Source organism: Babylonia areolata, chromosome 4 (genome assembly GCF_041734735.1).
Source record: "Babylonia areolata isolate BAREFJ2019XMU chromosome 4, ASM4173473v1, whole genome shotgun sequence".
Taxonomy (NCBI): Eukaryota; Metazoa; Mollusca; class Gastropoda; order Neogastropoda; family Buccinidae; genus Babylonia; species Babylonia areolata.
Window position 1 is genome coordinate 31,015,461 of NC_134879.1, and position 15,000 is coordinate 31,030,460.

At 39.9% G+C, this 15,000-nt stretch overlaps 2 protein-coding genes across 2 annotated transcripts in view; one reads left to right on the forward strand and one right to left on the reverse strand.

Moving 5' to 3' along the window:
• Positions 1-11,828, forward strand: part of LOC143281049 (uncharacterized) — a 33,530-nt gene extending 21,702 nt beyond the window's left edge. The window contains exons 4-5 of the mRNA XM_076585958.1: positions 365-510; positions 925-11,828. Coding sequence (XP_076442073.1) covers positions 365-510; positions 925-1,312 — 534 coding nt within the window. The 3' untranslated portion in view covers positions 1,313-11,828. The remainder of the gene's footprint in view (positions 1-364; positions 511-924) is intronic.
• LOC143281047 (protein O-mannosyl-transferase 2-like) overlaps positions 9,197-15,000 on the reverse strand; it is a 28,170-nt gene continuing 22,366 nt past the window's right edge. The window contains exons 17-20 of the mRNA XM_076585956.1: positions 14,809-14,965; positions 13,701-13,841; positions 12,851-12,962; positions 9,197-12,199 (exon numbers count right to left, since the gene is read on the reverse strand). Of these exons, the coding sequence (XP_076442071.1) occupies positions 12,094-12,199; positions 12,851-12,962; positions 13,701-13,841; positions 14,809-14,965 (516 nt within the window). The 3' untranslated portion in view covers positions 9,197-12,093. The remainder of the gene's footprint in view (positions 12,200-12,850; positions 12,963-13,700; positions 13,842-14,808; positions 14,966-15,000) is intronic.

Sequence of the window (15,000 nt, forward strand, 5' to 3'; positions counted from 1 at the left end):
AGATATATAACATTTTACGTGTATGACCGTTTTGTTGATTTATCCCGCCATGGAAGCAGACATACTCCGTTTTCGGGGGTGTGCGTATGTTCTTGTTTCCATAACTCACCGAACGCAGGCAGGGGTCACAGGATCTTTAACGTGCGTATTTGATCTTCTGCATGCGCGTACACACGAAGGGGGTTCAGGCACTATCGGGTCTGGACATTTGTTGACCTTGGAGATCGGAAAAGTCTCCACCCTTTACCCACCAGGCGCCGTTACCGAGGTTCATACCCGGGACCCTCGGATTGAAAGTCCAACGCTTTAACCACCTCGGCTATTGCACCCGTCTGTGTTGGTCAAAGCGTTTGATGTTGGGCAGGTGATGTCGTGGCTGGAGCCCCTGATGCTGGCCATTTGCGTGCTGGTCATCCTGGCTCAGCTGTTCCTGTACAGCGGTACAGACGTCTCTGAAACAGCCACAGGCTGCAGCCCCTGCAACTCGTCCTTCGGCACCTCCTTTTGCAGGTGCGTGTGTGTGTGTGTGTGTGTGTGTGTGTGTGTGTGTGAGAGAGAGAGAGAGAGAGATTTATATTATCTCCAGAAACGATCAGATTCATGCAGTAAGCTTCATGACTTACTTTATACTCAGATCCCGCAGTGTTAGCATGTGGACGTACCTCGTGAAACATGCTTCCTATGCAGTATTTTTTGGTGAGAAAATCACACACACAGAGAGAGAGAGAGAGAGAGTTAATGCTCACTTGACTTCAATATGGTCCGTACACGCTAAAACTGAAGATACGTTTGCATATGTAACTGTGTTTGTGTGTGTATAAGCATGCCTTTGTGTCATCGTAGATGTGCCTGTATTTAAGCAAGCAACTGCCTGGATTTGGAACGCCAGTTTTGATAGCAAGCACGACGAATGTACATCCACAGGAACCCTGATACAGGCATCGTCTCTGGACTTGAATTCCGCCGCGACCTGGACTGTGCCAGAGGAAGCGGCCAGTGGGCTCACACGCCTTTCTCCAGCGCGACCGGCCAGCCTGCAGCAAAAGCCTATCAGCAAAGAAGCCCCTCATCGGTTTGGTCGGATAGTTTTCTGGTGAGAGCTGCCAAGCTGTCCCAAGACAGGAAAATCACTCCAAGTCTGAGTCCGGGCGAGAAGGTATCAGTCCACTCTGCTGGAGAGCCTGAGGAGACCGCCAAAACCGAATCCGGTAAAGGGTCGAGTTCAGGGCACAGAAAAACATCCAAGGCCACGGTGTTCAGCACTAGTGAGTCTCAGTTTCTTCTTCGTAAGAGAGCCTCTAATACTGAATGAACGGGTAAGATGAAAGAGGAAATACTTGGCGTTGGTTGGGAAAGTAGAACGTACTTTGTGCTTTTACTAGGAACTGGGAGAGTTTAGATCTACCTGTGCATTTGAGTAACATGTGTAACTGCTTGCTATCAATGTGACGTTGAACATTTGTCATAAGAAATTGACATTGTTCTCCTGATATACTGTGTTCAGACACTTTTCTTTTATCAAATGCTGTTCGTTTTTATGTAAACGAATGCGATACTTGAGTTCATTAACGTACATAGTAGAATACGTTGTATTTTCACTGTATTACATTATTGTATTTAGATAGTGTGCACACAGCCTGTACATATTAATCAGATGCAGACGTAGTAACAAATGTGTACAAAGTGAACTGTCAGCAAAAAAAAACAAAAAACAAAAAAACAAAAAACTACATTCAAGAAGATGAATGATCACTTCACACTCATACCATTGACCTGTGATACAGCTTCTACTTCTGATGTCAGCTCATGTGGACGTATCTTGTATTCATAGAAATGCAGGAAACTATCCTTCCTTTATCGACAAAAACGGTGAATAATGAAAAAAACAGAAATAAAACCGAAAAAGGGGGAGAAAAAAAGAGAAATATGTTAATAATAATATGTACGACTTTCCTGTCTTAAGCAAAACAAAAATGGAAGGCCTACAGCTAGATGCCTGATACGCACATTAACTTAATGTCAGGCTCAGTCGAGAGTCAACCGTATACTGTGCACACACATACATGCTGACACACCATGGGCGCACAAACCACACGTATCACTCAGCACTCGTAGGCTTCCCACGTGTTATCTTTATGGTTATAGATAGTGTGGTTGCTGAGGCTTGGAGCAGTGATAATTTTGGCAGATTTATGTGTTGTTGCTCGACGATACACGACCTCTGCAGGCAATCTTGGTATCTAATTACATACTTGCTGATATTATGGCCTGCTGTGGTTTGAATAAGACTGGAGCAGGAGAAAGAGACAGTCACAGATAGAGTTAGAGAACTTGTACGTGCCTGACATCTAATCTCTCATCGTGGATGCAACCTTATAATTTAGACTGGACTACGGTAATCTGTTCCATTCAGTAATATTGTGTGTGTGTGTGTGCGTGAGAGAGAGAGAGAGAGAGAACTAATGGTGTTAATGGGAAGAAGTGGTGCATCGTACGTTTTCGAACACATTCACCATCCACACACACATACCTTCTACATACATATATATCAAAGCAAGTCCTCTCTTGGTGGGAAAGCGGACTGATGACGCTTGAAGCAGTGATGTCGGGAAATAGCAACACCCTCCACCCCCTTCCACCAGCCAACAATGACAGCTTGACTCCCCTACCTCTCTCATCATCTCGCTCCCCAGTCTCCGGTATTTCCTGATCTCACCAAAAGAGCCTGGACAGGTTCCCCTGCCATCACTGCAGACATACAGATCCAAATTACGACTCCATAGCCATATGCAAATCCACACCAAATAATAATGAGAAATCATTGAGTGTCATCGTCAGACAAGACAGAAAACTTTAAGAAGACATACACATATACCTCCACCACCACACCCTCTCCCAAGTCCCCCTCCCCCCCTCTCCTGTCAACCCCACTCTATTTCATTTGATTAGCAATGTAAGTCCATGAGCCAAGGTTCTACAACTTGCATCGTGGACTTATCTCAGAGAAAGTAAGTTTTTGCATGGGAAGCTGGCTGACCTGAACTGGCTGTTGCCGTATCAGGACTTGTCCCGTTAAATGAAGAAATGTTACCCAAAGTGCAGCTGGCTTGGGAAAGGAATCTGGTCCAGGGGTCGACTTCAGTGGTAAGCACTAAATGTCTTTGTCCCATTCTTTGAGGAAACATATCATATGTATATTTTGTCTTTTCTCCCAGTCTGCAGAAGAGTTCACAACTGATGGCATGAAAGCATGCATTACAAAATGAACATTTATCCGTTGAGATTTTGTATCAACTGCCAAACAAGGTACCTTGCAATAATGAACCATCATTTTTCAGTGTAGAAAATGTATATGTATTGGTAATATTTGATAATTAATGAAAGTCACTGGTGGCGTTGTGAATAAGTCATTGTTATCTGACACTGATCCTCAAGAGTGTTAAGCATACTTTTGTCAAGCCCATGTTTAAAAAAAAAAGAAGCTAACCTCGATCCAAACAGCTTGAAGAACTACCGCTCAGTTTCTAATCTACATTTCGTGTCTAAAGTGTTGGAGTGTATTGTATTGAAACAATTGCTGCAACATCTGGAGTCTCACAACCTGAGCCGTTTCATTTCGCTTACCATAAATACTACAGCACTGAAACTGCCTTGTTGCATGTGGTAAATGATCTCCTTCAGGCCTCAGACAGTGGTCATGTGTCTGTTCTGTCACTGCTTGACCTGTCGGCAGCGTTCAGCACCATGGACCATGACATCCTCATTACACAGTTGCGCACCACTAGATTGGTTCTCATTCATATTTAACTTGTCGCACCCAGTCTGTCCTTCTTGGCCATGAATCTACTTCTGTGTTGAAGTATGGTGTGCCACAGGGTTCAGTCCTGGGCCCAGTCTTATTACTGTGTACACGCAGCCAGAGATCTGACATTTGTCGGTCCAGTCACTCATATCACTTCTTTGCAGATGATTCCCAGCTCCACTATTCTACTGTTCACTCAAGATTTTCCAAATCTTGCCTGTAATTTGAAAAAAAAAAAATTGAGGATGTGGCTGGGTGGCTGAGTGAGAACAGGTTGAATATGAATGAGGACAAAACTGAGTTAATTGCCATTGGGACAACAAAAGATGAACCAGGTCACCTTCACTCCTGTGTCCATCTCTGGCTGTGACATACCATTCTCCCAGTCTCTGAGAAACCTTGACGTCTACTTAGATGAAACACTCTGTGGATGACAATGTCAAACACTTATGCTGCACTCTGTCAGTTATGTAGACTGGGAAAAATTTGCTGCGTCCTTTCCAGTGCTGCTGCCAATAATTTTGCTTTTTCGTTCATTCCATCTAGACTAGACCACTGTAACTCTCTCCCAGCTGGTCTTTCTGATAATAAACTGAATTCAGAATCAGGCAGCCTGACTCGTGCACTGTAAGCCCAGACATGAGAGTGCAAAATCACTGCTCAGAACACTTCAATGGCTTCCTGTGAAGGCTAGAATTCAACATAAAATTGCTTGTGTTTGCTTCCAGTGTCTTTCACAATATGCCACCATATCTTCTCCATCTCTACCATCTTTCTAGAAACCTATGTACCTTATGTTCTTGCCTTCTCTCCGCTGACAATCCCTTGGTTCTGCCGTGAGACCTCTGGCAAATATCTTTGTCTTTGGCCTTACTGTCTGGAACTCCCTACCTCTACCCCTCAGAAAAAACTATATTTTTTAACGTTTAAAAATAACCTGCAGACGCACCTGTTTAAACCTTGTGTCTCCTGATGTGTGTGTGTGTGTGTGTGCTGGTTTTTGTTTCTGGGTATGTTGCTGGGTTATGTAAGGAGGCCGGGGTAGGGGTTTACTGTACATTGTTTGGGCTTTGTGATATATGTAACTGTTTTTAACTACTGGGATTCATTTTAAACATTGTGCTTGGTTTTAAGTATCATGTGTATGTTGTTGAAGTATTGTCTGGGGAGGGGGTGGTGAGACTGATTTTAATTTGTGATTTTTACATGCCTTGTGATGTATGCAATTGCTTTCAAGTAAATTGTGATTCATTTTTAAGTATCACGATATGGTTGTAAGCATTGTGGTATTAGTGTTCAGTATTGTGGTATTGTCAAAAGTGCATTATTTAAGTATTGTGATGTATGTTATATATGACAAGTGCTGTGTTGTATACAATGGTTTTTATATGTGTCTGTATGTATCTTAATCTTTGGTTGGAAGTCTGTGCTGGGTTATGGAAGTTAAATTTTTCATTTTAGTATTAAAATGCATGTTTTACTTTGTTGGTCTTTACCTTGTACAGCGCAACTGAGCTCTATAAATTGGATTATTATCATCAGTAGTTCAAATGACCAAATGTATGGCATAATGGTATTACCTGTTTAAAATCACATAAGAAAAGATGTTTAGAAATGGAAAGAAAGAAACCTGAATGACACCAATCATGCCATTACAGTATACTCTTGTCTGACTCATGAAACACATCTTGTAAAACCAGGGTGACATGGCCTTTTTTCCTCATACTACATTCACTGAGAAAACAACACTATTCCCCCTGAAATGAAACTGATAACTTAAGAAAAAAGAATAATTAAAAGAAAACAACACTATCATCAGTGACCCCCACCAGATAGAATTGATAACAGAAGAGAAATAACTAAAAAGAAAGGAAAGGGGAAAAAACCCAGAAAGATAGAAAACCTTAATTATGAAAATGAAAGTTCTGATTCAGCACCACAAAACTGATTCTAAATTAAAAGTTAAATCAGAAAATAAACAAAAAAAACAAAACAAAACAAAAAAAAACACAAACCCAGAATTCAGACAAATATATTTGTGGTTTTATAGCACATCAGTTCTATTCATAGCTCTTAATATCTACAGCACCCAAGTCTATATATGATCTATCTCTTTTGTTTGACTTATTCTTCATGGAAATAGCATCCAAGGTTGATCAGACCCATCTTAATAGCATTGCCATGTCAGTGGTCAAAATGACTGGGTGTTTTGACAGACTGTGAATGATACAGTGGTGCTGCCTGACGTGCCGGAGGGCATAATGGGCATTAGATAACAACAATACAGTCATGAGGCCCTTGTGAACTAAAGTCCCACAACTTCTTCCTCTTCTCCTTTCATGGCTGCAACTACCCCATTCACTAGTATGTACATGAGTGGGCTTTTACGTGTAGAACTGTTTTTACCCTGGCATGTAGGTAGCCATACTCTGTTTTTGGGGGTGTGCTTGCTGGGTATGTTCTTGTTTCCATAACCCATCAGATGCTGACATGGATTACAGGATCTTAACGTGCATATTTGATCTTCTGCTTGCGTATACAAACGAAGGGGGTTCAAGAACAAGCAGGTCTGCACATATGTTGACCTGGGAGATCGGAAATGTCTCCACCCTTTATCCACCAGGCGCTGTTACCGAGATTCGAATACTGGACCCTCGGATTCAAAGTGCAACATTTAACCACTCGGCTATTGCACCCGTCAAGCCCCACAACAATTCATGACACATCACAGTCCCTGCACAAATGTGGATTGGTCGACACACACTGCCTCTCCACCATCATTTTTTAGCAACTGACAAAGAGGATGGACAGGCCAAGATCCTTGGACATACTCATACATGTAGGCAAAATATGCATACAGATGCACACAGATATTTACAAAACATCACTCATACATGTAGGCAAAATATGCATACACATGCACACAGATATTTACAAAACATCTTGTTGGTTGTTGTATTTTTTAAAATAATTTTATTAGTATGTAATTACCTGTACACGCCAAAAATTCAGACACACACAAAAACAAAAAACAAAAACGAATACCACAGTCAAAAACAGAAAACATATGAGATACATCAAACCTATCAGAAACAGAAAAAAAACAACAACAAAAAAACATGCAATGAGAGTTCATTTTATACAATTCAGCATCACACATGCGTGCGCACACACAAAACGATGCATGCACACGCACGGACACACACGCAACACACACACAGTTGTTACACTCTGAATCATAATGTAATAGTATCTTACCCAAATGTTTTTCTTTTTACATAATAATTGATGTGTGCATGGTGAAAAGTGAAGGGTGTGTCAGTTTTGTTTTTTTGTTGTTTTTTTTGCTGATGGGCATTTTAAGTCAGCCTAAAGAAAATTTTCTGTTTTTGGTTGAAGCAGATAATAAAGTATTTTGAATTGAACTGAATTGAATTGAATCACACAAGACCAACTCTGACATTGGGAGTCACATCCCTGTGTAGGTACACATAAAAGGTATATACCTGTATTTATTTGTACAAGAAATACTAAACTCCACATTACTTTAGTTTCATTTTATTTGTTTATTCCAAAAACTTCACCACCTCTTGAATCAACCATGAAGTGCGAAAAAGTAATTAAAAAAAACCAGACTGGCTTTCTAAAACTGAACCAAAATTGAAAATAGAAATAAAATTTTGACAATATGGTTGTAAAAAAAAAAAATAATAAAATATTAACAGCATCAAAGAATTGATATTTGTGACGGAAGCATCTGTGACCTTCAGTGCCAGGTGCCTCCTGTCTGTGAGGATGGTGTGGCATATTTATACACACTGATCAATCATGATCCTGTCTGAAATGTTAACACCAAACACAATCGTGACTGATTTTACTATCAAGAACCACCCCAGTCTTGCAACTTTTTAGAACACTAAAAGCAAATGTCACATTCTCATGACCAAACTGTGACAACACACTTTGGTCATTATGCAACCATTTATCAACTCGGTTCAGTGATAGAGCAGCAAATTCACAACATACACACCCCAGCTGCACTGTTCAAGCAATCTGAACACTGACAAGTTTGCTTGGCCTCAAGATTTTTTTTTCTAAATCTGTGGAATTAGTGCTGCTAATAACACTACACAAACCCAGCCCCAGGTCTGATGGTTTAGACTAGATATAAATCCTGATGTTCAAGCTGTATGCGAATCACTGACAGATGCATTTATGATTTAAATTAAAATAAAACTTGGCCCCAGCCTTCCAATTTTTTAGCTCAAGAAACATCTATGTCTGGACACGTCATATCGCACACACACACACACACACATTAGTCATTCGCTGACACAGTGCTGAAACAAATATATGTGTATTCAACCAGTAAACTGGATATAGTGAGAAACATACACATGATCCACAGAAACCTGTTCCAGTGAACCTCCTTTCAATATATTGGTAGTAAAATTTTATTAAACGCTTGAAATAAGTCAGCATCATGGTTGAAATTATTAAAAATTTTAAGTAAGTATTATCCAACAAATGCATTCTATATTACCATGCACTTTTGGAGGCACTTTGCCAATTGATTGACAACACCTAGATCGGTTACATATTTGTTTCCTGTGAATTCAGGACCAATATTTACAAGAGAGAGTTCCAGTCATTAACTGTACCAGCCATTAACTGTACTCTCTCAAAACCATTAACCATAATAATATACAACAAATTAAAAAAATACACTAATTTCATCATTACGCAGCAAATCATTCAACATAAACCAGGCAGTAATCATTCTATTTGTAATCAGGCTGACCTGATTTGTCCACACATGACATATGATTATGACAGCATACCTTCTGTGAATTAAGACCTGCAGGCAACCAGGTGTGTGTGCGAGGACATTCTTGAGCTGTTCATAAAATGAACATGTTGATCAAACTTTTTCTGCCTGAAAAGCCACAACACTGGAAGCATGGAACACAACTGCAAAAAATAAAGAAACAGCCTTCCACAGAGAGCCATTAGATGTCGATAATTGTCCAATTTTTTCCAAACCAGGCTTCCTTCTTGTTGCCGAATCCTCTCAATATACACCAAGTGCATGTTTTATGAATATCCTCTATCTAATACAACACATCAAGCGCATGTTTTAAGAACATAGATTTTTATGATAAGAAATATTGCAAGGAAACAGAGCAAAGGTACAGTTCTGTCAACAACAAACACACACAAACACCAGTATGCCAGAACCAACACAAAATCACAAGAATCAGATATAAAATTTCATCTGCAAAAACAGTTTCAGATGTAAAATAGACAGGACGATCTGCTGCCATATTTTGCTTTTTTAAGATCACTTCACAAAGATATGAATATGATAGCAATTACTGAACAGACATTTTCAGCTGAGAGTATTGGCAAATGTTTTATGGTTCTGGCAGGCGAAAAAAGAAGATTTATTTCAGTTAAAGTTCAAAAGTATGCACTGGTGGAAGAGATATCCAGCTACAAATCAAAGTTCCAGAATTTTTCTTTTATTAATCTGAAGTTTTGAGAAAATGACAAGGACAACATGCAGTGTGTAAAATGTGAGGAAAAAAGAGAGTAAGCAGCATACTCAAAACCACCAACAAACACAAACAAGCCAGATTAAAGATAAACAAGTTCAAGCAAGACATTTTCCCTGACCCATTGAAAATGAATTGCAAGCCAGGATACAATCAGCATGAGCAGAACTTCAAAGGCCATGGTAAAATTAACAGGTTTGACTTCACTCATTGAAAACATACAAAATCATCATCAGGGCATGGTGATGCTTGCCTGGGTCAATAACACTTCAGCTGTAGCAAACAGGTAATTACAGAGATCACTGGTACAGAGAAAAGAAGTGATTTGTGTCTACCATTGTTTGGCTGTGTTAACCACTGTTTGACTAGCACAAGCCTGGCAGGTGTATATCACTGTTAGGACACAACCGAACTTCACTGCTAAGGCAACTACAACTAGTGACTGAACTACTTTGTGCTGACTTGTGTGAAAACCTGCAAGTGGTGATAAGATGGACGAATAGTTGTATCTACGACATCAGCTGCTTTCTGCTTACTGGTGTGGTAACCTGGATATCACCATAAGCTGGAGGTATAATTGCATCTACAACTTCTATATCCACCGCTTGAAAACCTTTAAGTGGTGATAAGTTGGAGGAATATTTGTATCTACAATTACTATAGCGACCACTTTCTGCTGATGTGTGAAAACCTGTTTTGTGGTAAGTTGGAGGAATATTTGCAACTCGGACTAGTATTTTGACTACTTTCTGCTGATGTGTAAAAACCTGTGTGTGGCGATAAGATGGAGAAATAATTGATACATCAATGCACATACATACCAATCCACAGCATGTATGTAGGAACAACACACAAAAAAATCACTCGAATACACCCAATGGTATATAATCATCTTCAATGGTGCACTATCTAAACTTAACAACTGAGATTCCTGACATGCTTCACAAATAAATCTTTCAACAGCAACAAAACAATATTCATATATAACATGACATAACAAGAATCAAAGTGGTTAAAAAATATGCAAAGGCACAAAGAAATGTCATAAACATGAAACATCTCAGCACAATTAAATGGCTTTGAATGCCTTGTGATATTTGAAACTGGACAAATGCCTCTTCTGATTACTCAATTAAAACTTTTCAAAGATCAATGAAGCAGACGTGTGCAAAGTTATTGTGTCTATTTTGTAGGGAACGAGAGGAAGGGAAGCAGGAAATCAAGTCCAGGTTCATGTGGGAATGAAAACATTCCGATGAAAAAACAACTGTGGAATGTTAACAGACATATGAAAACTCAGGACCAGCTTGGAAATCAGGAACAGGTAAAGAAAGAAAATTCAGCTCTTTGTACCTTGTATTTCTAACCTGGTTCACATTGTTGCTATCATCAGATATTTCTGTTTTGAATTTTAAAGGAATCTGTGAAAACCTTAAAATAAAATTTTAAAAAAGAGAAGAAAAAAAAAACAAAAAAACTTTCAGTTTCTGAAGGAGGCATCACTGCGTTCAAACAAATCCAAATATGCTACACCACATCTGCAAGGGAGATGGCTGACCAGCAGCATAACCCAACACGCCTAGTCAGACCTTTCGGCCATGCATATATATATATATCTGTGTACCTATCAGAATGGATTTCTTCTACAGAATTTTGCCAGAGGACAACCCTTTTGTTGCCATGGGTTCTTTTTCAATGCCCCAAGTGCATACTGCACACAGGACCTCTGTTTATTGCCTCATCCAAACGACTAGATGCTCAGTTTGATTTTCCAGTCAAACTTGGGAGAAAGGGCGAGAGTGGGAGCAGAGACATTCAGAACCATTCTTGTGCCAGCTGATCATTCCCTTCTATGCTTACACCCCTCCTCAAAAACATAAAAAGGCAGTTTCATGAAAGTATGTTATTCTGTCATTGTAAATCTCAATCTCCATATCTTTGGTAATTTAAGCTGACATCAAGAACATGTATCACCCCAAATGATTCAGACTGCACTTTCAACTGGAGACCATGAGGCATACTCTGTGCTCAAACTGATAACACAATTTTCATTATTAACAAAATGGGCCACCATGTTAAGACTAGCTGTTGAAGACAGAGGGGTCAGATGGCAATATACATGACTGTCCAGAAAACTATAACTTTGTATTTCCATTAAATATGTTGCAGGAAATTATCAAACTTGTTAAGACCTTCCTTCCACTCTCTCAGTGCTGGATACATGTTACTTTATAGGTCAGTATCCTGTGCAATGTACAATCCTTTTTTTTATCACTTGTTATACTAGTTGGCCTCATAAAACTTGTCCAAATTACTTAAGATTTTCATTAACTACAGACTTTTCTGTAAAGCAGTGAGTACAGCCAGAGCAATATCAAAAATTGCTCATTAACAATAATGACAGATATGAAGATTTTTCAGTTATAGATTCCCATATGATGATGTTCTGAACTTTTTCTTCTTCTTTTTTTTTTTTTTTAAATATAAAACTTAATTAGATTAATGAAAATTTAAATCATCAAAATGACTTCAGTGTAATCTTGAAATTTTCTGAATGTTCAGGAAATCTGTTGATTCCTTTTGAATAACAAAGAAACTCAATATGAGAAAGAATGCCAAGATGGACAAGTTTTATATGATATACTGACCTATTCTCATCAATATGACACAGTGCCAGTCAAATAATGATAAACAGATGAATAAATTGCTGTGTAAAGAGAAACAAAGAGCGCCAAATCAGAAGTCCCATGATTCCAACCAACGCAGGCCATGCATGTCTCCACCTTCACCACTGGGGGGACTGCCCTTCATTCCGTAGGTCAACGGGTAGAACAGGTAAAAACTGAAACACAAGTAGTCAAACAAGTTGATACACTCCACAGTACAGACCTGGCCACCTGTCAGCTAAAATGAACTGTAAGGAACCAGATGTCTGTCTTCTCAACTGTGTGGGGACAAAAACGATATGCACTTTTTCTTTTCCTACCCTGGATTACCTTTACACAGAGGGAGCAATTTAAACAATTGACAGTGTAACGCTGATGACAATAACAACTGGCACTGCATGTTAGCAACTAAAATACTGTCGGCACTCAATCTGAGCCTGTAAAACTTGGTGCTCGATGGGTTGGGAAAGAATGGAACCTTACCCACAAGGGAGAGGTAAAGGAGAACAAATGCACCAGTGCAGTAGACCCATGTAAAAAAAAAAAAAAAAGAAAAGAATTCTTAACACTAGTTCTCAAAAGTAGGGTAATGCTGGCTAGAATTTCATCAAAACAGTGGTTTCAACTGTCTGAAATAAGTGAGCATAAAATCAAAACTCCCAGATTCAACATAGGAATAAAATAATCACACAACTCTCAAGTTTTCAGTGATGGAGACACACCATCAAAAATATGTGTGAATGGGCGTGCATGTGTGCATGGGTGTGGGTGGGTGAGTGTGGGTGGGTGGGTGTGAGTGTGTGTGTGAGGTAAGCCGGGACCTTTACCTGTACAAGACACATCCCAGGATCAGTCCCAAACACCAGCAGAAGGCTGACAGAGACAGGCCCTCAGGTACACTCATACACACCTGGGTCACCAGGTAGTCCAACATCACACCTGTACACACAACGATACAGACACTTCATTCTTTCTCACCGTCAGCTTTGTGCCTGAACAAGAGTGGAAGCTAAACAAAATCGGACACGTTCAGTATGATTTGACATTAACCATTCACCTGTCCAAAATATTTTGGAATCAACATAGTGCAAAAAAAATTTTTTTAAAAATAAAAATAAAATAAAAAGTAGTTCAAGCGAAATCTATTGAGAAAGTGATAGTTACAATGGGCACTCTGATATCAGACGCTACTGTGAAACATTCTTCATAATCCTTCCTATGATTCTTCAGAAGCAAGTATCAAGAACATTACACTTTAAAGTCATGATCAAGAACAAAGACAACAGTAACACAGGTGTCTTGACATTACCATATTCACCTTTTGTGTTGGTGCACAAGCTTTCTGATTTTGAATAGCAGAATCTGAACAGCTCTTATGCCTTGATGTTGTCCGTTAATCATACACTGCAAAAAACAGCAAGCAAGGACTGGTGAAGACAAGTGGAGACTTACCACAGAACATAGCGCTGAAGAGGAAGGCGGGGAAGTAGTGATGGAAATAGAGCACATGAGACATGCCCAACTTACCACAGAACATAGCGCTGAAGAGGAAGGCGGGGAAGTAGTGATGGAAATAGAGCACATGAGACATGCCCAACTTACCACAGAACATAGCGCTGAAGAGGAAGGCGGGGAAGTAGTGATGGAAATAGAGCACACGAGACATGCCCAACTTACCACAGAACATAGCGCTGAAGAGGAAGGCGGGGAAGTAGTGATGGAAATAGAGCACACGAGACATGCCCCAGAAAGGAAGGTAGTGCAGGGCCCAGCCCAGCAGCAGCCACCAGGCCACAGAAAACACCTTGTCACTGTAGGCTGAAAATGATGTCCTCATCAAAATCATCCTTACATACACACACATGACAGGGCTATGCAAAATGATGTCCTCATCAAAATCATCCTTACATACAAACACATGACAGGGCTATGCAAAATGATGTCCTCATCAAAATCATCCTCACACACCACACATGACAGGACGATGCACACAAGCTTTCCAATCAATAACACTCGCTTGTGTATGAAAGTACCGTTAAGGTCGGTCTATTGAGTGCCTTCAATTTGAAGGCTGCATCATAGGCATAACGTCGCGTTTTCGGCATGATGAGGGTGTACGCTTGAGCAAAGTAGAACTGAATGCTGATCTGAAGGCTTTAATGTGTGCGGATTTGGTTTATAAAACACGAAGTTAGCACACAATCCTGAAGCTCATCCAAAAATTCATAGACAGAAATCATGATTTTGGTGAGTTGAAGGGCAGCTAAGAATAGACGAGAACGTGACACTCCCGGGATCGTTAAAATCCACAAATAAGCCGCATCATTGTATAAGCCGCAGAGGTTGAAGCTGGGGTAAAAAGTCGCGGCTTATAAACCAAACTTTACGGTACCCCACATATATAATTTTGCCATCTTCCTCTTCCCTTTATAGAACCTTTTACAACCAAAAGTTCTAAAATTCATGAACTGTTCTCAAGGTCTGTGTCACTCTGGAACAACAGTTTTCCTCTTTAACACTGAACAGGTTTTATTTTTTTCAAAGCATTATTCATTCTCCTATCCAAGATCACAACCACAGTGGACAAGGATCATTATAATTTCAATATATAAATGAAAACTATCAGTTTACAGACTTCATTCACACTTTTCACCTTTCATTTATGAAACAATCATTAAGCTATGTATTTTCAACATAAGTACACATACACACACACACACACACACACACACTCCACCCACGATTCCTTACTGACTGAATACTAGCTGATGTCAATGTTACATACCTATAAGAGCAGGAGACATTTTGGCGTGGCGCTTCCTTCTGACCATGTGAATGGTGTAGCACATCAGAAAGACCAGCTTGAGGACGAGTGCCGCCCAGAACAGCGCAGGGTTCCCCAGCAGGTACACACGGTGCTCTTTGCCAGAGAAAACCTGACCCTGGCACCAAGCAATGCTTTGTTTCAGTATTGCAT